General features: G+C 32.7%; 1 protein-coding gene across 2 annotated transcripts in view; it reads left to right on the forward strand.

The window, feature by feature from the left end:
• LOC125060971 overlaps positions 1 to 21,986 on the forward strand; it is a 34,757-nt gene extending 12,771 nt beyond the window's left edge. The window contains exons 2-9 of one of the 2 annotated variants that reach the window (XM_047666102.1): positions 7,337 to 7,513; positions 16,059 to 16,219; positions 16,542 to 16,644; positions 17,844 to 18,032; positions 18,383 to 18,550; positions 18,854 to 18,975; positions 20,888 to 21,085; positions 21,446 to 21,986. In XM_047666102.1, coding sequence (XP_047522058.1) covers positions 7,337 to 7,513; positions 16,059 to 16,219; positions 16,542 to 16,644; positions 17,844 to 18,032; positions 18,383 to 18,550; positions 18,854 to 18,975; positions 20,888 to 21,085; positions 21,446 to 21,649 — 1,322 coding nt within the window. In that variant the 3' untranslated portion in view covers positions 21,650 to 21,986. The remainder of the gene's footprint in view (positions 1 to 7,336; positions 7,514 to 16,058; positions 16,220 to 16,541; positions 16,645 to 17,843; positions 18,033 to 18,382; positions 18,551 to 18,853; positions 18,976 to 20,887; positions 21,086 to 21,445) is intronic. The other variant, XM_047666103.1, reaches the window with a different exon arrangement.
• The last annotated feature ends 630 nt before the right edge of the window (positions 21,987 to 22,616 follow it).

Here is a 22,616-nt window from a genome sequence, read left to right on the forward strand (position 1 = left end):
TTATTTCAGTACTAGAACTAAAAGAACCATTAATATTAACATCGACGGTTGTTTTAACTGAATTGGAATCGCAAATCCTTTTAATGGTCTCAGTTAAGTAGATTTTGATTAAAATGTCTTTATCTTAATGGTATAAAAATCTCATGTCTAAGAAGACATGAGATAGAAAGATCTATTCTTTGATCTCATGATTTGTATGAAAATAAATTTTATATGTATGTTTTAGGATTGGAGATTTGTATAGTTTGTGTTTCTATAATAAGAACATACTAAAAGGTGATAAATGTTAAGCCATTTTAGGCAAATATAACAGAAATATGTAAATATACAGTATTTACAATTTTCTTAATAAAAAGAACATTAAAACAAATTTGGTCCCTGTGGCAGTTAGCGCTATTAATAGAAATAATATATTAATAATATTATATATTTAAATATTGAATAGATATCTATTATAATCTAGCTGGCCTGGCGAACATTGTACCGCCTAACAGTCGATTCTTTATTTTTTTTAATACTTATTCTGCTATTCGGGACACCGGTCTAGCTAGTAAGATAAAAAAAAGAAAGTTGATAATACAACAAAATATACATTATGTCAAAAAATAAAAATTTACCTTCCCGGAACCCCTCCACTAACACTTGAACTTTATGATATGGTAGTAAAGTTCAAATTGCCTTTAAATATTATTACGAATATTTTGTATGGGAATATAGAAAAGTGTTGTTTTTAGACTTTTTCACTATTTTTTTTTAAATTTTCTCTCCGTAAGAACCATCCTCGTACTTCAAGGAATATTATAAAAAAAGAATCAAACAAATCGGTCAAGCCGTTTTCATGTTATGTCGTGACAACGGAAAACCGGTTTCATTTTTATATATATATACTAGTGGACCCGACAGACGTTGTCCTGCATGATATTTCAAGCGATTAGTAAAGCAAAGTATGAAAGTACCGACTGCAGCGCCATCTGGCGGGCTGATTTGTGAATCTAAACCATTCCCAGATCCCCTTGAACACACACAAAAAATTTCATCAAAATCGGTCCAGTCGTTTGAGAGAAGTTCAGTGACATACACACTCACAGAAGAATTATATATATAATGATATGTAAATAATATTTACGCTTCACAATATTGCATTTTACGGATTTACATGCTCCAGGTATTTGCCATCTTTGTGGCAGCCTGATGCCTGATGCTGATGTAAGACCTGTTACGGTCACGAGCTTTTCACCGCGGCCAGAAAATATGACAAAGAAATGACTACATACTATGACTAAACAAAAGTAATAAACAAGATAAAACTAGAGCATAAGTAGTTGTGAGCGTGGTGAATATGTGGAAATTATTTAAAGTATTATAATTTGTTCCTATTTATGTGTAAGTAAATTTTAATTCAAAATATCCATATTTCGTTTCGAGGATGGTTATAATGAAAATATCAACAATCACAATGATAATGTAAATAGCAAACAAGCATAGGAAGCGAATTTACTGTCAGTGAAAGTATTGATGACTAATTGCGTATTTTCAATGATTTGTCACGCTACATTGAGTGCCACTGTTTGACATATAACTTGTATATATTATGTGAAACATTGTGTATTTTCCGGCATTTTTATATCGGATTTTTATACATAATTATTGGAATTGGGCTACATTATTATCTATATTAAGGCCCCATTTACACTATAACAGTTTAATAAATTAAATATACAAGTAGTAATTTGAAATTATAGTAATACATTTACCCATTATATTATAATATAGTTTTACTCTACAACTATATATACTATAAGTCTATTATATATGAGAACTGAGTATTAAGATGATTATATTGATCTATAATTATATAACAGTATTATCAAGATAACAATAATAAATGAATAAAAATAAAAGAACGGATGCAACCTTAAATCCTACAATTGTTCTCTTTCGACACAGGCTCAATAATCCTACCCAAAAAAACATACAATCTTCAAAAGTTTGATCAGTTCTTAAGCAACACCATTGTATATTGAATACTGAATACCATTTAGTAAATTTCTTTAACTGTAGCAAGCAGCCTTGTTTGATTACTTTAAACGATTTTGGCCGCCAAACCGCCTTTGGCTTTGACTGAAAACACGACTTCACTTCCACTGGTTCTTATGCTGAGAGCTTTTTGTTTTCAAGTTGCTATTTGGCTCATTATTCACTAACAATTATTTACTACATCTGTTTCACGAAGGAATAATGAATGAAAACAGCCTACGGGATTCTACTTTCGTCTTTTGCAAGAAGTATTGAGAATGGATTCGAAAAATTTAACGGAAACGATATGGAAAATAATAAGGAAATAAAACATTATATTTTAACAATTCATTTAACAATACTTAGAAAATCCATGAAGAGACCTAAAGTATGTGACGAACAATGCGTGAAATTTAATTTATAAACTGGTTAATATACGTAGGTATATGTTTAAGTGAAGCTGCGACAGATTATAACACAAAGTTTATCGGATAAAAGTGGTGGCTTATCAAAAGTGTAGCTTGATTATGTGGCCCTTGAGTGATAGAAGCAAGTTCAGGAGAATTTATTACACCAATAGGTAGGATGAGGGTAGTATAAACATTCTTACTCACTGTAATCCGGAACCAGAGAACGCACACATTGTTCACGCGCTACCCAATCGGTCAACTGGATCTCGGTTTGTATAAAGTAAAATATATAAATATATACATTTAAAAAAAATTAAAAGTATATATAATTAACAACATACCTATAAAATAACAAAAATAAAAACATACATATATATATGTCTATAAAAATCGTAAAAGTTCAATATAATGGAATAAATATGTATTTACAAGCATCAAGCATTTACCCATATCTGTGAACGAGCGTCTAAGAAATTATTACTATTCGTTAGTCACATAATGCCTGTTGTAACATCGATGCGACCTACCCGCACTTTTGTAAATATTGTTGGAAACTAATATTTTTATTTTATATAGCTTATTTTCAAATAATTTCATAACATGTTGTACAGAACTAACCCACTCTACATTTTCTTATTAATTGAATGTAATTCCTTGAGAAAAAAGTATCTTAGAACCGAAATACACACAATTTTATTTCTATTCAGTTCAGGTAGACACAATAAACAAGTTCTATCCAACAAACTACGGTTTTGAATAAAAAGACAATTGCGATAAAAACTTCTAGTGAAAGTGAACTACGGTAAAGCGCAAAGCTACTTGTTTTAAGTTAACTAAAGCGTCTGACAACTGTCCGTGACCATGTCTGATATAGTTTCAAAACATTTCGGCTTACCATTAGCCTTTTTAGTTTCGTCTTTCTTAATTTTTTTTAGTTAGTGCATTTTTTTGCTTCTTATACCTGTTTTCAAGTAATAAATAATATTAGGTCCTTACATACGAGATTGACGTTTTGTTATACTGGTCACTTTAACCTCAAATATCTTCTCTTTGGATAGGAATTCCAAATACATACATTTTTTACAGCTATTTACCTGTACATAATATCTGTAACTATCAAAATATGGCAAAAGTGCATAAATAGAAATGGTACATACTTTGATTAATTTAATATATTCTATTTAAAAAAATCTACTTTTTGTTCCTCCCATACAAAACGCCAATTTCATATGTAAGGACCTAATATATATGAATTATAAGTGGCTTATTATATAGCGACTTTCGCCATTAAAGGTTGAGTGAAAATACAATGAAAATGCAGATAAAATATTTGGTTTTTCTACTTCGTATTAATTAAAATATTAATCTTTGAAAATTAAACCCTGGAAATGGGTTGTTGGTTTTTTGGGTTTGCGTTCAAAAAACCAGGGGCGTATATTAACTTAAAGTTCAGTTAAGTTTAACAATATTAATAAAAAAAAACTCTGCTTCTGCGTCTGCTTTCTATAAGATAGTTAGGTTTGCGAATGCAGTCAAATCTCGTACGTACAAATTAAAATTGGAAAGAAAATTAATAAATGTTATATGTAGGTAATTTTTATTAATCTAGGACAAATACCCCTATGACTCAGGGTTTTCTCAAGATAAACCAGTTAAAATCAACTTTCTTGTTACCAGTTATAATATATATAATTTACCGTGTAACTAATTACTGTATATTTTTAGACGTCATTTTAATAACTATAATAGAAAACTAATAAATGTTTGTGTAAGTCTTATTTATTTGTTCTATTATACATGGTGGCGCAATAGAACGTGCATTAATTAAGTATAGGCTAAAAAAATAAATACAAAAGGTATAGTTGAAATAAAATATAGGATGATAAGGTAATTAAATGAAGTTTATTTTTAAAAAATAACATCATCTAAATGACGGCCCTCACGAAGACGACACTCCTCTAAACAAGAATGCAGATTTGTGACAACTCTTGTCAATAAATCTGGGGTGATAATAGCTGCCATCTCCCCACGGATATTTTCCGTTAGCTGACTGATGTTCCTCGGATTGTTCATGTAGACTTTATGTTTGAGGTGTCGCCACAAACACATACCCAAAAAAAAAGTCAGGAGGCGTCAAGTCAGGGCTTTATCATACATAAAATATGAAAAACACAACTCGGAAGTGTTTTAGAACCTGATGGCTAGAATGGATCTTAAAACATCAAACTTTAAAAACAAAGCATGCTAATGTGCCCACAGGCGTTCTTTATTTCTTAAAAATGTTAACGCAAAATTAGCTATAGAAATCATATAATAATTATCTGCATGCAAATTTATCATTAAGTAGTATAGACGTGCGAAAGTTCTTGCCGTTACTTTTGATATATGGAATAAGCATTTTTCAAGTGTGATACTTAGCGACATCCAAAACTAAGTATGAACTACTAACTGAAAAACATGTTGGAAGTTTTGTGCCCAATTGTGACAAGGACTTTGATTTTTCTTTGGTATCTAAGTGGAAAATGACACCAAACATTTGATATAATTTTTTATGTGTTTATTAATTGTGTGACATTGATGATCATACGATAAATCATCGTTTTACGACGGGGATCGAGTTGGTTTTAAAAGGGGGTCGCAGTCGGTTGAAAAATAATAAATACAAACTACACATAGGTGCAAAAGATCCGTTTATTAAAGTAATGAATAATTATAGTGTTGTGTTATAAAACTAAATTTCAATTGTACAGTGACGGGGTCGAAAGACAGTGGCTTTTTCGTGGGTCGCAACATAAAATGGTTCAGAAATCCTAAAATAGTTTAGATAGGATTTTTCAATGCTGTAGTTTTCGAATAGTTTCCATAGACAAATTTCATAAGATAAATTAAGTAAATTTATACACAGAACTACGACGATTTCTGATTAATTTCACCTTTTACTTTGAAATTATGTTAAGGATCGCTATAGTAAGCAAAGTTTAGATCAATGATTTGCAGAAACAAATGCTTACTCACGTTTAGTAATAGCATTATGTTTTTGTTTATAAAAAGTGAATCAATGTTTGTCGAGGTCAACAAGCTCCAATTCTCCAATCGCGCTATAATATGACTAGTTTAGAATGAAATTTGGTAGAAACGCTTTTTATAGAGATAGAAATCAGGTTCTGGAATACAATGTAAGCTTTATTTCTAACTAGCCTTCGACTGGATTTTTTTAAATATGTAGGCAAATGATATTTATTTTGTAGATTTAAAACAATAGTGCATTCACTTTTCTCTATTGTCCATAGTTTGCAACGTACGCGATAAATAATTTTTTTTTGATAATTTTTTTTACAGCTTGGGTTACATTATTACATTATTGATATTATACGGTTCTTTTTATTAAATATTCAATTGCCTATGTTCATCATGGATAATGTAGGATTCTGATGGTGACATAATTTTTTGGAGCCTAAAAAGCCAACCAGAAAAACAATCCAATCTTTCCTCTTAAATATTAGTACAGAAGTATATATGCGTATAGTTTTCTCAATACACAAACAATAGATAGAAAGAAAGATAATAACATTTTATCTAAAATGTATCATAAATGAGAATTTCGCAGCTTATGTATTATAATATTTAAGACTTTGTAAAAGTCATTGCGTCAATACAAATTGATCTCAAAGACTGAAAGTATCAAAGTGTTCTTTGATACAAAAAGGTTGAATAAAAGAAATGTATCTACGTTTTTTATAAGATTAATGATTCTCAGGTGAAAGTGAGAGAAGAAAAAGGTAAAAAACTTCGACGCCTTCGAGAACTAATAGTAGCTTTTAATCAAAAGCAACTTTTACCGAGTAATTTCAAAATACTTATTATTTTCTAAAAGTGTAATTTTTAATAATGTACTGTAATTTGGTACTTATTGAATGGTACTAAAACATTATCTGCCAATAATCTAATGTTTATTAACAAAAAGTTTTGAGTTATTCTACTTTGATAAATGGACTGTGTACTAAAATATTATGTATTAAAAAATTCACAAAACAACTTTTCAATTCGAACCATTGGTTCCTGTAATAAAAGCACGTCAAAAAAACAAACTCCTCAGTTTTAATTTACGTTTAAAAAATCATCAACACATACATTTTGTAAATAAAATATATTAACTAAGAAGTAGGTGATTTATCATATTTTTGTATATTTGTATACCAAAACTAAGACTATCAGACAGACATACATTATATGATTAATTCCATGTCATGTGGAGCAAGGGGCATGCAGCTCCGAGCAACCTTCTCTCATTCCAACAAAATACTTGGCGAATAAATACGTCCTTGATTTGAGAACCACAGACAGTATTTGTCATTTTAGAGTCATTTAATTAATAAAAAAATAAATCAATGCGCTACAACCGGGCCTCAGATTTCTGTATCCCTTCATGATCAATTGTTAATCTAATAGGCAAGTAGGTGATCAGCCTTCTGTGCCTGATGCAAGCGATTTTTTGGGTCTAAGACAAGCCGGTTTCCTCACGATGTTTTCCTTCACCGTTAGAGCGAATGTTAAAGCGCACATATATTTATTGGAACGAAGTTCCTTATCGCGCGTTGTGAAAGGGGGCTAGACAGAATAAATTCTTACGAAAAGTTGTCACCACACTTTTTTGCTATTTGCTATTGTAATACACCGGTTCTCGTCCGATCACCGAAGTTAAGCAACGTCGGGCGAGGTCAGTACTTGGATGGGTGACCGCCTGGGAACACCTCGTGATGTTGGCTTTTTTTTTTGTCGTAAGATTGGTGTCGAGAAAATCTATCATACTGTTATGATACCAATTAAAATATAAATTAATCGAAAGGAATTTCGTTCCATCCGGGTGTCCCTTGACACCTCTAAAGTTTTTATGTATTTCTTTGTTCTAGGTGTATTCACGCTGGGAAAGGTGTTGAACTTCTTCCCAGTTGGCGGTGAGAGAGAGTGTCTGGCAACTGGGCATCACGTGGCTAGATCTGGTATCTGCATGAACCCATATGACTGCAGGCAGCGAGACGGGACCGCTTCTGGGGACTGCGCACACGGGCTGGGAGTGTGTTGTGTTTGTGAGTAGTAATAATAATAATAAATCATTTATTTTCAACAAAGTGGTACATTTATATAGATCAATTATAAAAATCCGCACAATCAGCCATACAAAAAAAAGGAATGTAAATGTGACATTAATTTTCATTAAGTCATAATAATAAGTCAAACTATTTATAATTAATTGTTGGCAAACTTATGGGCCAAATACTCGCCATCGCTATATAAGCACCTTGACTTTAAAAATTAAAACTTCCCCTTGAAAGCATTACACGGCAGTGATCTATAACATCTAGAAAGGTGATTAAATATTTTTATAGCCATGGCGTAACAATTTTTGGAATATAACGCGGTGCAACATGCAGGCACCCACAGCCGTGTTAGATCCCTCGGTCGAGGTATGATATAGAGATCAAGTTTACCTAAGATTTGTGAATATATATTTTCTAGTTTCCTGCGGTCGCTGGCTTGTCATATTTTCACTTTAAAATTAATCATTTTATTTCTTAGGTCGCTAGGACCCGCCCCGGCTTCGGACGGGTGCAATGCTGATACTAAATACACCACAGAAAAACTGTGAACGTTTTATACAGGGTGGGCCATAAGGGTGTTGGCGGTTTCAATATTCAATTAAAAAAGAACTACGAGACATAACAAAAATATATTTGTATTTTTAAAAACTAGAAACACAGGAATTTTAAAACCTAAAAATAGTGTTGTCCTAATGACCTCACTCGACTGCTTAGCACTCTAGGAACCGAAGTCGCAAATTTTGGAAAACTCGTTTAAAAGTTGTTTTCGGTATTTTGCTACTTTCCCGAATAATATTCGTCTTCAGCTGCTCCAAATTGGTCGGATTATTTTCGTAGACTACCGATTTGAGGTAGCCCCATAGAAAATAATCGCATGGAGAGAGATCGGGGCTACGTGGTGGCCATTCAATATCCCCCCTTTTCGAAATGAGTTTTCCGGGAAACACATTTTTCAGCAGCTCTATGGATACCCTAGCCGTATGACATGTGGCCCCATCCTGTTGAAACCACATCCCCGAGGTATTGCCTTGAAGTTCTTGCAAAGCTGGCACCAAAAAGTCTTTTATCATGTTGCAATAATTGTTAGCTCTAACCATCATCGCTTGCCTGAACTGAAACATGAACTCGCTCCACAATGTCGGTTGATCTTGCAGAAGCTGGGCGACCACTAGGCGTAATTGGTACTGTTGAGCCGGTTGTTTCGAACATTCTGATCCATTTCCGTATCACATTGGCGCTTGGAGCTTCACTTAAATCGCGTAAACCGTGTTCATGTCGATACAAACGTGCAGAAATCACAGATTTATTGTTTTCGTAATACGCTCGGATACAAAATGCACGCTGCGCTCCCGTGTACGGCTCCATGGCGACTAAATTTCCAGAAAGCGGGGCAGCTAACAACATATCCCGCAGCTGCCCCGCGCCACGCGTTTCCGAGAAATTGAAGAATTAAATCGCCAACACCTTTATGGCCCACCCTGTATAAAAACATAGCGATTAATTTTGATTAATCTCGTAGGGTTCAGCGTGCGTTTGCAATGTAAGCGAAAAAAATGTAATTATTTACGACATCACATTAGAATATAAAGTATAAACCTTCCTCTTCAACCACTCTATTAAAAAAAAACCGTATCAAAATCCGTTGCGTAGTTTTAAAGATTTAAGCATACATAGGGACAGAGAAAGCGACTTTGTTTTAAACTATGTAGTGATTCTGTAGTTAAAAAGAACTTTAGTCTCTTTTTACCATCGAACAGAAACGTTGCTATATATTATATAAAAAGCAATCTTATGCCGACTTTGTCTGGTATTTTTTTACAATAGCGAATCTTATTTTATTCCTATAATTACTAGCATTAAAATATATCTCAAAAAAGAATATTCAACTGTATACATCACTTGTTTAAACTCGTACAAATTGACAAAATAAACAGACGAATTTCACAAGCAAACGCTTTAAAGTCACATAAATTTTTCTCTTCGAATGTTTTAAAGAACTTCACTCCTGGTCTTAGAAGTCGTTTCAAGTTAGTCTAGCTTTAGGCGAAGTACTTTCGATCGCAATCGTCTATCGTTGTGGATAAGATACCGCAACTTTTCCAATCTATAAACAATTCAAGTGGACCGGCGACGGGCCAGAGATTAAGCGGCGGTGGATTTAGTTAGTCGTAAAAAATAGGTGGATAGAAGATATAGATGCTATTGGAGAAAGAAAGCCGAAAAAAATGTATATTACAAATCTAAACTGTAAAGATTACAGAATGGGGTATATATTATTTGCTTTGGTGTAGGTAAGTAACCAATTGACGTTTAGAATGGAGGGTCTGGTTATGTTCCTGCAGAAATGGTGACTTTTGGAAACTTGCATGCATGCATTGCGCATTCCCTTCCGCGTCGCAACTGCTTAGTGCTGGAACTCGCATAACCCCAAGGCGCCACGAACAATCACTTTAGACCGGATCCGGTGAAGGTACTTGACACAGCAAGTATCCTTCACAGACCGAACATTCTCTTTTGTAACAGGGAAGATCGAGACCAGTACTTCCAGGGGTCAACATCCCTTCTTTTAACATTACTAAACTAACATATCCCATGCTCCATTGAAAGGGTTGCAGGGTTACAGTCAAAGACAAAGCTCAAGTTTCTGTATATCTAAATTTACAAACGTGTTTTAAAGTTGGTCATACTTATAGTATGACAATGTCATACAAGGAAAGGGAATGTCAATTTATTCTAGAGCAGATATTACAGATTAAATTAGCAAGTATAAACGTTTTGATATTTGCATGAAAGAGAAACAATAGCAACTAATAGGACTACGAAACGCTTGTTTAGTGGCCGCTTACAACCACTGGGACATTCTGAATGCAGAATAAATTCAACGAGAATAACGAACGCCGCCTACTTTCTAGCCTTTGTTTCAGATATTTGAGGTTAATTTACGATTCGTTTGTGTATTGATTTGTTGCCCATTCTGTGGACTTAGAAATTGTGCATGACAGTTGATTTGTCCAACGGGGAATAAATTAAGCAGCCGTACTGCACGTTATTTATTGAAATTCTATTATTTGAATCTAAGTAGAAATAAAACAAGATAGGCTACCTCAAATCAGTCGTTAGCTATACTGCCTTACATTGAATTTGTCGATCAATGAATAATAATCAAATCTATGTAATTATGTATACCAAATATTCTAAAAACTATTTTAAAAGAGTATAGAGTTTCTTACCCATTCTTCTCCATATGAAACTACGTTTTGGAACGGGCTAGTCATTTTTGTAATTTTTACTTTCAATGGTGCCCTTTTAATATGCCTAATCGAAATAAATGATGTGACTTTGACTTCGATTAATGTTAGTTATATTTAAAAAGATGACTCTGAAAACAGTTGTAAAAGTATTAGAACCTAGCCTGATTAACATTTAAATGAAAAGTACGCCAACGAGTACTAGAAGAGGGTGTTCTTCTCAAAGAAATATTTCCTGACAAAGGATATGCGTTCGTTCGACCTTTACACTAAAATATTTTTCTAGTTCCCCTTTATTGATTAATATAGGGTAAAAGCCGGATAGTTGCCTCGGACGGATACATGCCCCGGTGTTTAAAAAACTATGTTAAGATTATAAGTTGTATTGGCGCTTTACTACAATAAGTAGTGACTGCCCGTCAGGCCTAAATGCCACGTAAGCCATCGGAATAGGCCCAAGTGTTTTGTCCGTGTGACCAAAAATCTTCCGCGGCGAAACTTTGACGGGCTTATAATTATATTGGTAAGTAATTTCTATTGAATATTTTTATTACTGATCGTGGTTTCAGTCAACTTTTTGTTTCTTTGCATGCATTAGAGTTTAAATAACACTGTTTATCATGTTTTATTGCTAAATATTTTTTATTTATTTCGCAAATAAAAAGGGCAAGTATCCGAATCAAAAAGGATAGTCGCCCTACTTACTGTCGCGGATAGTTGCCCCTAGAGTGACTAAAATATTTCTTAACAAGCAAAGACGGATTTTATTTTTTTGCTGTTTTTTTTATGTTTATTCGAATTTACTTTGTCTCTAACTTGTTGTAAATTAAATAAATATCTACTTCACAGTTTTATATATTTATTATAGATGAGCAAATTGCCTCATCAACATCAACTGGACAGAAGATAGCTTAGCACTTGCCTTAGAAAAATTGAGACATAGTTGGGATTAGCCAGATAAAATATTTAACATGGATGAAAGCGGTGTCCAACTCAAAAATAAAATTGGTAAAGTATTAGCTAAGAATGGTGCTAAAGCAGTTAAATCAGTTACTTCCGGTGAAAAGGGGAAAAAATTACTGTTGTTTCTTAATATTTCAAATTGTACTTAATAAAATATCTCAGTAAATTATAAAGACTGTTAAATAAATAATAAAGATTACTCTATTTGATATAAATTTCTTTCTATCCAAAATAAAAACGCATGAGGCAAGTATCCCCCGAAGCATTTTCTACGCTAGGCTACTATCCGCCATAGTAGGTAACTATGAGGTGAATCTCAGAAAAGGGATAGTTGCACATAAAACAGTATTTATTCAAAACCATTGTTAATTATGTATACAAAAATAGGCTTTTATAGAAGATAAAAGACCTATGTTAATTCAGCAAGTTCATATTTAAAAAATATAAAGCTTTTTCGAAAAGTGGGGCAACTATCCGGCTTTTCCCCTAAGCTTGTCCGGCGTTGTATGGCTGACAACTTATATTTAATTATTTTGGAATTTAGATCGATATCGAATAATAATAATATAATTTTTATCGATACAAAGAAAAATAAATGCATCGAATAGAAATGTATTATATACGCAGAATGTGCCATAAGTAAGGATTAAAAATTTTAAATAAAAAAACTCATTTAAATTTATAGCTTAAGTATTGTGGAAATAAATTTGTAATCCTCTTTAAGATTATTTTCAGGCGGGCTTAAAGTTAGCGACGCGGGAAAACAAGATGAAAAGCTTTTGGACTTTCTTCTTGTGAATTAATTACTCTTAACTATTTAACTAAAAGCTTATATTTAGCCTTATCTAAGTGAATAATCGTTTACTTTTACTATTATTATTAAAAACTCGCGCCAGCACAATATAATGAATTTGTTTTTTTTTTCAATTATATGATATAATTTCTGGATATCATACACTCGGGAGACAAATAACCACATATTTAGTGCATTAAAACTTCTTAGCTTTTTGTACTGATGTGACGAGCATTCATAAGCGTAAGTTTTCATAAACTTCAAACAGTTTTTTAAATCTCGTGTCATGTGAAAATAATACACAACGAAATAATATTTAATTTATTTAATTTCTTTGACTGATCCAGGGGCATCGACAGTATCTTGCTGTATTACAATTTTTTAATTGCTGATGTTTCAAAATAGTTTTTGGACAGTTTATATTATAAACGATTATAACAAGACATCTTATTTATACATTTAAATAAATAATAGTTATTTAATAATTCCTAATAATATAATATAATAATTCCTAATTTAGGCTGAAAATGGTAATGAACAAAAAATACTGATATTATTGTGAAAAGGAGTGGGGCGCTCTGTGCCATATTTTTCGTCTATAGAGCAACCCACGCTTTTTCACAATAATACCAGTATTTTTTGTTCATTACCATTTTCAGCCTAAATTAGGAATTATTTTTCACTTTTTAGTTTGATGTGCTTTAAAAGCGTGTTTTTTTTGTTTTTTTAAACTATTATTTATTTTTTAGTTAATTTTTTTTTATTTTTTTTTTCGGATTATTGCATTGTCATCGATCTTTGACAGGTGCGCAAAATTTGAATAAAATCTGTCCGTTTAAAGTGGGTCAAAATCGAGTCCGAAGGAGTCGGCTACATACATACATACATACAGGTGAAGCTAATATAAAGCGTGTAATAAAAAGTGCACATGAATCACGATCATTTAAGATTAAGGGTTAAGTAATGTTAGATCACGTAAATTTCATGAAAATAAATGTAAAACTTAGTAATTAAACGAAATCACCCTTAATTTATTCAAGAAAGTGTTGAAATCTACGAACGAATAGTTTAAAACATCTAAGCTTTAAAAATATATTATAATATTTTAACAAATCATCCTTATCGGTATAAAACAAATTTTACGCTTGGCTAGATTTAGGATTCATCTTTTAAACCACGTAGATAAATTTTTCCATTTAAAGTCAATCTCGATACAGCTCATATATTGTGATCTACATTTCAAGCTATACTATAACTATATGATGTACTAGAATACATATATACATGTAGATGGCAATTGTTTTCTCAAAATTCAAATTAATGGTGATTCTTATCTTTTATACGAGGTAAGTGATAAGCCATATATTTTTTTATAAAGCAAACGGGCTCACCTGATTTTAAGTGATAGACACTCAATGGCAGATGGCTCGCGAGTGCGTTGGCGGCCTTTTAAGAATTGTGATGCTCTTGTCTTGACGGACCTTAGTCGAATTGGTTCGGAAATATTTCAGTAGGCAGCTGGTTCCACATAGTGGTGGTGCGCGGCAAAAACTGCCTTAAAAAATGCTCAGTTATGGAACTACGGGCGGAACTACGGGTGGAATTTTGTATTCTGCCTCGACGATGATGAAACTCAGCTGCAGGTATTAATCTGAACAACTCCTCTGAACACTCTGGATGGTAAATGCGGTAGAAGATGCAGATTAACCCCACCCCACATCTCTACGCAACGCAATTCCCAAAAGCAACAACATAAAACAGTATTTGTATTCCTCAAAAGCCTGTGAAATAATTAAAGTAAAACCAGCTTAATAAATTAAAAATGGATTATCAGAAACCAATGTAATAACATTTCAATAAAACATGACAGATTACGGCATGATGAGCTAACGGCGTACGCAATCAAGCGAGCCAATATTATCGCGAAAGGGAAATTCAATTATCCACCAATACGCAATATAGCGTTCTCGATGACATTGCAACTGTACAATGCAGTGTCCATTTTACCAAATTTATAACGGTTTCCTATTTTCGCGCAATGTACAGTTAAACTGATTTAAAACAATCAGAGGGTAATAATAATAATCCAATCCAATAAAGTAGTCAGTTTTTCTAAACATGATAAAAAAGTGCGTGCGTACAAAGTACACATGTCAGAAGTGAAACTTCTTTGGCAAACGAATTTTAAGTCTTGTTTATGTTTATACAAAATATGTACTATTATTTCATAAATTCTCTTTACGAAATTTTAATTTTAATAATAGAATTTCTATAAGGTCATTCGCTCTTATTACTCTCTCTCAATCGCTCTCTCCCTTTTCTTCAATACAAACGCTGCACATCTTCGTGACGCTAATATTATTATTATTGCGTTTCATCCGTAAAAAAATTACCTACAAAATACATGATATGGGTTTGTGAGAGGCTGGTGCCTATAATAGGACTATAGAAGTCCAGAGGTCACCAGACTCCTATCACGGACAGAAAATATACAAAAACATGGCTACATACTATGACTAAACAATAATAATAAACAAAATAAAACTAAACCATTGAGTGGTCCTTGTGTGAATATGTGTAAGGATGTGTGAATTAAACATGTGTGAAAGAATTTAATTTAAAGTCTAATTTTGCAGCCTTTATAAATAACAAAGCATGTTTGTACAAGCATTGTTATTTATGCGAGTTTATATTAAAATTGTATATAGACAGTCGCTGGTAGATTTTTACTGATGCCACAAATATATCTATCAAATAATTCTGAAATAATATGGCTCTACCCTACGCTTTCGCGGTATAACACTTTAATAAATAAATTTGAGGCGCGATGATGTTGCCAACATCGACTAATGGACTTTATTTTGAAGCGTGTCTTTAAACAAACACTATTCAACTTTATAAATAAATATAAACGCCATGCTTGGTTTAAAAGATATAACGTTATAAACAAAAGCAAATGCCTTATCGTCACCGAATGACAACGGTTTCTGAGTTAAACGTTTTAAATTGTCCGTTTCCTGCGCTTTCATTTAAGTGAACACGCATTATATCCACAAAGTAGAAAGTAAGAAATTTTTAGTCAAAGGCAATTAGGGTTTTAATAACAGTTTAAAAATTACAATTTTATAAATGTACATAAACACTATATTTAGTGTTTGACGCTTATGCCATTCAACATTGGATTCGATGGCATAATTGTTTCGTTAATCACAAAATGTTGGTCACATATTTGTGTGCCTATTTAAAATTGAAAAAATTGTTTTTACTTGTAAAGCATTCTGGTCATAACAGTCGATCTCTTTTGGCAAACAAAAACCAAAAAGGTTCTTATTATTTGTAATTATTTAAAAGCACATAAAATAACAATTAATATCATAAGAAACGTTAATTTTACACTGGTCAACCCGACACTTTGTAAGCGTAGCATAAAGATTAGCTCCTTCATACCTTATTATTCATTAAAATTACACCTAAGCTTCGTTATTAGTATCCAAAGCGCTAGAATTTAATTATAACTATTCAATTTCAGTTGAGGTGACGTGTGGAGGTACGGTTCAAAACAATCTAACGTATTTCTCATCCCCGGGTTTCCCAGAACTTTGGTCTGGCGAGGAAGACTGCAAAATTGAGATCGAGAAGACACACGCCGGCATTATGCAGTTGAAAATTGATTTCATACATTTTACGATAGTATGTTATATTATTTAATTGTTACTTACACTTAAGTATATTTTTGAAGTTATACTTCTTTTGATGCGTTAGGAAAAAATTAAGAGAGTAAATTTTTACGATGCGCCCGCACACCGTCACAAAAAAACCGACACCCTGAAGTAAGGTATAGTTGACATTTTAGCTTTGCCTATTGTTAGTGTCGTTTTTGCTGCAAACGTAAAATAAAACTTTTGAAAAGATTTTTATCTTGTTACGCCAAAGATGTATAACTTCTGACGCGTGTAAATAATTACACACACGTTTTTTATGAATAAATTATATATAATTAAATTGATTATAGGGTCAGCCAAATAGACGGACTGGTGCATGTGATGAAGACGCCATGATTCTTGGTGAAGGAAGATCTAATTTAACTCTGTGTGGGCAGAATCATAAACAACATGGTGAGTAGATTATATAATAAAATATTCTGATTTATTATCACCTATTATTATATATAATATTATGTTTTATTATACTTTAATAAATTATATTTTCAAACTAGTAGTAATAAGCACAATGGTAGGTTTTTAGATGCTTCTTGTAAAGCAAAAACTTTGTCTTAAGATTTAAAATAATGACGGAGAATTAATTGCCGTCCATTCTAATTCATAATTTGATAAGTATTTGTAAATATTTAGAATTATTGTTTTTTTTATTGTATATTATGTTGAAGTATAAATGAAGTTTTGACTTTGACTGCACAAATTATTTTTGCAGCCCTACTGAATTATTTGATAATACAATAGCTATTGTACACGCGAATTCGTTCGCGTCGATTCAGGAACGTAGGATGAAAGACCTAATCAAACAAACGACGGGAAACGATTTTGTTTTATACTATATTGAGATTATATAAACAAACCTTTCTCTTGGGTGCTTTATCTGTTCATGAAAATCGTTTTATATTTTATTTTAGTTTAAAACATCTAAATAACTATTCTATATAGAGAAATTATATCTTCCTTCTGAATTAATAATATCGTATAGAAGTAATACATTTCGTATACTTATAGTAATATGGTAAGGTGATATCAAGTTCTTTACTTAGTACAGTTTTTCGTATACAAATCTCAAGCGTCATATTATTTGTGTTCTCAACTTGGGTAATAAAGACTATCAGATATGTCGCTCTGGGATAACTTAGGATATAATAATATGATATGTTCATATGTATATTTGGGTCACAATTTTCTTTCATTTTACTGTTCGTCACACTTAATAAATGTAGTAAGGTTTTATTTTCAATAATAATTATCACAAACCTTTCAAGAAACCGACAACCTTCTGGTTGTGACGCTTAAATTGTAAAAATGAGATTAAACTAAAAAAACTTCATACTCAATTTTTTAAATAAAATATTAAAAGAACATTTTAGCATACAGTAATTAAAATTATATTTTTATTTTTGTTTGGATTCTATGAGTGTATCATAAGAGTAAAATTTAAATTTTTACTTTTGTATTTCAAATCAAACACGTTTTTGACTTTCCAGAGTCATACTTAGGCCGACTTACTAAGTTTCGATTCTGAATTTGAGTGTCTCTACAACATCGTATCTACAATTTTTCTTAATTTAAATATATCGTTATTCCTTTTCCAGTATACTATACCCTCTCAAGTGCGGTAGAAACTCGAGAGGATGGTGAACTTCCATCCACTAGGTCTACTCCCCTGGCCTTCAGGATGAGAGGCGGAGATCACCCAAGGCTGTGGTTGCTACGGATTGCTCAGATGCCTCTAGCGTACTCAGCTCCACATAATTGCTTGCAGTACCTCACGGAAAGCAATGGTAAGTTTCACTATAGGAAGTTTTTGCTTTAGTAATTGCATCTAGCAAGACTTATCACGAAATTCCGAAATTCTTATCCTTGGAGTTTATATAAAATTCCAACAAAGAAATGGATGTTACTGATATTTCCATACAATCCATCAACAATAGATCTATTGTTGTCAATATGGTTGACAATGCTCAAGACTGATTGTGATTTAGAAGATTATAGATACGGACTTAAAAAGACCCTTAAAAATAGTCGTTTGATTGATGGTGGTGGCTGTGCTATTGAAATAACTTGTTATAAACATAATATGTGTTCTAACATCTATAAATTATAATTAAAATTATTAATTGTTACTTTTTAGGTACAATACGATCATTTAATTTTGCATCAAACGGTCGCCATTTAGCAAGTCAAGAGTACAGATCGTGTATTCGAAGAAATATTGGATTTTGTACGATTCGATACTCTCCTTGTGACAGCAGATCCTTTCGGATAGGACCGGGAGGCAATGGACCTGAAGATTTAATTGGTAATTAGTTTTTATATTAGTTATTATTACTTATTTTAGAAATACAAAAATACATAATACATACAACAAAAATCATATTCATATCAAGATCATAAAATTTTACGTTATATATTAATTATTCTGGAAGAGAATTGGAATGTAGAAGATATATAACTTTATATCAGTCTATTGTATTGCTTCTTCACTGTCAACTGTCACTACTATTATATAGTTTACAATTATTCCGATAAAATCGAATCCAAAGTTTCGAGGTTCCTCCTCGTGAGAGTGAGAGTTTTGTTTTATAAATAATATTGATTTCAGCTGATCCAGTCCAAAATGACGATATGATGCCAGTTAATGACCAAATCCAGGAGGAAGAAGGGTCTGGAGCTGAACCTCAAATTGTAGAGCCCCCAACGCCTGCTCCTGGCTTAATGAATAGGGTAATTTATTACTTAAAGTATTTCAGTTGTCATGATTATGTTTGCCATTATTTATTGTAATGGAGCTTACATTTTTAATTTGTTCATCTGTGCTAGTCTTGTAACGGGTGTCCCAACAAGAACGCAATTTTTAAATTTGACGCCATTCGAAGTGTCATTGTTTGACATTTCAACAATTGTTATTTTTTGCTAGTAGAAGATACGAGGTTAGTAAAAATGGAGCGCTACACGAATGAACAACGCATTCTCATTGTGAAATTGTTTTACCAAAATGGTGAAAGTTTTGCGGCTACAGTTCGCAAATTGCGATCAATGTGGGGTCACAATAATGCTCCAAAAGAGTCAACTGTAAAAAGATTAATGGATAAATTTGCCAAAACTGGATCTGTTAGTGATGTAAAGACAACAACGCGCCTTCGACCAGGTCGATCGACCGAAAATGTCGCAGCTGTACGTGATGATGTCGCTCAAACTCCATCCACCTCAATTCGACGCCGAGCTCAGCAAATTGGTGTCTCCATATCCACTATGCAGCGAATTTTGACGAAAGATTTGCATCTTCATGCATACAAAGTTCAATTGACTCAGGAACTGAAGCCAGCTGACCATAGACAGCGAAGGGACTTCGTTAATTGGGTATTGGAGAGACAACATGAAAATGCTGATTTTGCCGATAAAATCATCTTCAGTGACGAGGCCCATTTCCATCTTGATGGCTTCGTCAATAGGCAGAATTGTCGCATTTGGGGTGAGGAAAATCCTCGAGTGATTCACGACAAGCAAATGCATCCTCAACGTGTCACTGTTTGGTGTGGTTTTTGGGCTGGAGGAATCATTGGACCTTTTTTTTATGAAAATGAGGTAGGTCAAGCGCAAACAGTCAATGGTGTTCGGTATCGTGAAATGATAACCAGTTTTTTCTTGCCCAGAATTGAAGAAATGAATGTGGAGGGCATGTGGTTTCAACAAGACGGCGCCACATGTCATACAGCCCGAGAAACAATTCAATTGCTGCATCAGTCATTTCCCGGTCGTGTTATTTCGCGTTTTGGAGACCAGAATTGGCCGCCTAGATCGTGCGATTTAACACCGTTAGATTTTTTTCTTTGGGGTTTTTTGAAGACGATGGTTTACGCGAATAAGCCTACGACGACTCAAGCCTTAAAAGAGGAAATTGGACGCTACATTAATGAAATACCGCAGCATTTATGCAAAAAGGTTATTGAAAATTTCATTCAAAGATCCCGTGTGTGCCAGCAAAGCCGTGGCGGCCATCTGCACGATATCTTGTTCCATACATAACCTCATACTGTCTTCTTTACGATATAGTGAAGTTTCACGATTTTTTTTTTAAATATCTGTGTTTTATTTAAAATTTAAAAATTGCGTTCTAGTTGGGACACCCATTATTTAGTCATTTAAACCAGAAAAAATATGGTTTTAGAAATAAGTTTCTGTTCGGAAGACACGCAATTTGGTACCGATCTATGTGTAAAGTACCAATTAGTAAAACAAACGCAGAAATGTATGAAAATTTTAACGTCTTTTGCAAATAATCGTAATCATAATATTAATTTATTTATACTTACTTATCCAATATTATATCAATATTTAATATCCAATACTAAAGAACCTAAAATTTATATTGCTTTCATTCCATTTTCCAATATTAATCAAAATTATTAATTTTTACTATGTATTAAAAAAACTAAATATTAAATAATATAAGCCCACCAGACTAAAACTCTAGAACCTAATTGGCTTTATGGATTGAAATACCTAGGTTTATGGATTATTATTTTATTTTAGTAAATTTTTAAATAATTTATCATATATATACCATAATAATAAAGGTGTGCCTAGGCTGTTCCCTTGTGAAACCCCTGTAGTTAGACTAACAATTAATGTATAGATATGGAGTTATATCTGGCCTTCTTGGATATGGGGGCAGAGTCGAACCTGGCACTGGTCTCCATACATCCAGAACTATGGAGACGAGGTGTTCCCGTATTATGGCTATGGCAACTATGGCAAAGGCCTTAGCGGGTACGGAAGACAGAAATGCGGGGACCGAGTTACAATACCTTGTGAAAACGAGTATTTTGTTTCGGTAAGTTTATTATCATATATCATTATTCTAGTTTCTGTTTTAATCGTACCTATATTTATAACTTGAGGGGACGGCTTAAATTATTACGATTTAGAATTAAAGCTTTGTTATTAAACATTTTTTCAATTATAATAAAAGTTATATAAACAAAGTCATAATTATTATAAAACGCAGTTTCTTGTAGTATGGAATAGTATATTTTAATTTACATTTCTTTAGTATTCTCTTTATTTTTAGCTTAAGGCCTTTAATTTCTTTTTGTGATTAATTTTAGACTAGATAGATTTGAACTAACTATAATATCCCAATAGAATAAATAGGGTTTTGTCTACGTTTAAACATAGTTTATCTTCTTTTTAGAGTTCAGTATTCAGTCCGGGAGTGTGTGATCCCCACCACTGTGGGAGCAATTTTTGTCCCGGGATGCGTTTTGAGGATTGCCATGTCGAATCTTCAATATCTCCCTTTGCCGTATCCATGCATTTTGGACCTCCTACAGTTAAAGAGAACCCAGAAGATAATATAGGAGTGTGTCTACGATATAAACAAGTTCCTTGCAATTGATCTTTTGGCATAACTTGAGCCAAAAATATTTGACTAGGAACAATTTCTTTGATACCTCCCATGCAATTATTTTAGGTTATCAAACTATTTATTTTAATTTAATAAATTATACCTTAAAAGCTCTACATACATTTTGTATTTTGCTTTTTTTTGTATTTAAGTGTACATTGTTAATATTTTATGTATTGTGTGGAAGGTATCGAATCTATATTAAAGAGATTTAAAAGACTTTTCAAGATTAAGTATGTACTGTTTGTAAATCATTAAATAAGCATGTAAATAAAATATATTTTTTATAGTTTATGTACAGATATTAAGTAAATTATTTACACATTTATTCTTTTATTTCCTGTATATATTCCCATGAATATTATTTCGTATTGAATAGTTTGAGTGAGTCTTCTAAAGAATTGTATTCGTTTCAACACCGTACGAGCCGTTTCAATTTAAAATTTCATCAACCTCACCTTGATGGAATTTTCCACAGAACGCATCACAAGACTTTCTTTTGCCAACTAGCGAACCAACTATCGACTTCCGGATTAGGTTGAGAGAGATACGATCTCCAACTGTTCAAAGTTAGAGTGTACCTCCTGTGCCCTCCCTCAAAGGCCGGCAACGCACCCACTAAAAATGGGTGTCCATAGGCTGCAATGACTACCCTTTTTGGTCACCCCGTAGGCTCGTTTGCCCTCCTATTATTTAAAAATATATTAATACGTATATTTATACTTGGATATTTTAATACGTCAAATTAGAATTTTACTGACATCGGCTATAGATACTTTTTAAAGAATTCGTTTCTATGAGTTGTAATAATCCAACCCTACAAAAATATATAGGTATATATGCCTGATTATACCTCTTTGCTTTTTGTTTGTATAGACAAGTATACATAGCATAATTGTCTATTATGTAGGCAGTACTTACGTACTAAGTTTTTCCGGTTTCTGATCGAACTACCACC

This window comes from Pieris napi, chromosome 22 (assembly GCF_905475465.1).
Source record: "Pieris napi chromosome 22, ilPieNapi1.2, whole genome shotgun sequence".
Lineage (NCBI taxonomy): Eukaryota > Metazoa > Arthropoda > Insecta > Lepidoptera > Pieridae > Pieris > Pieris napi.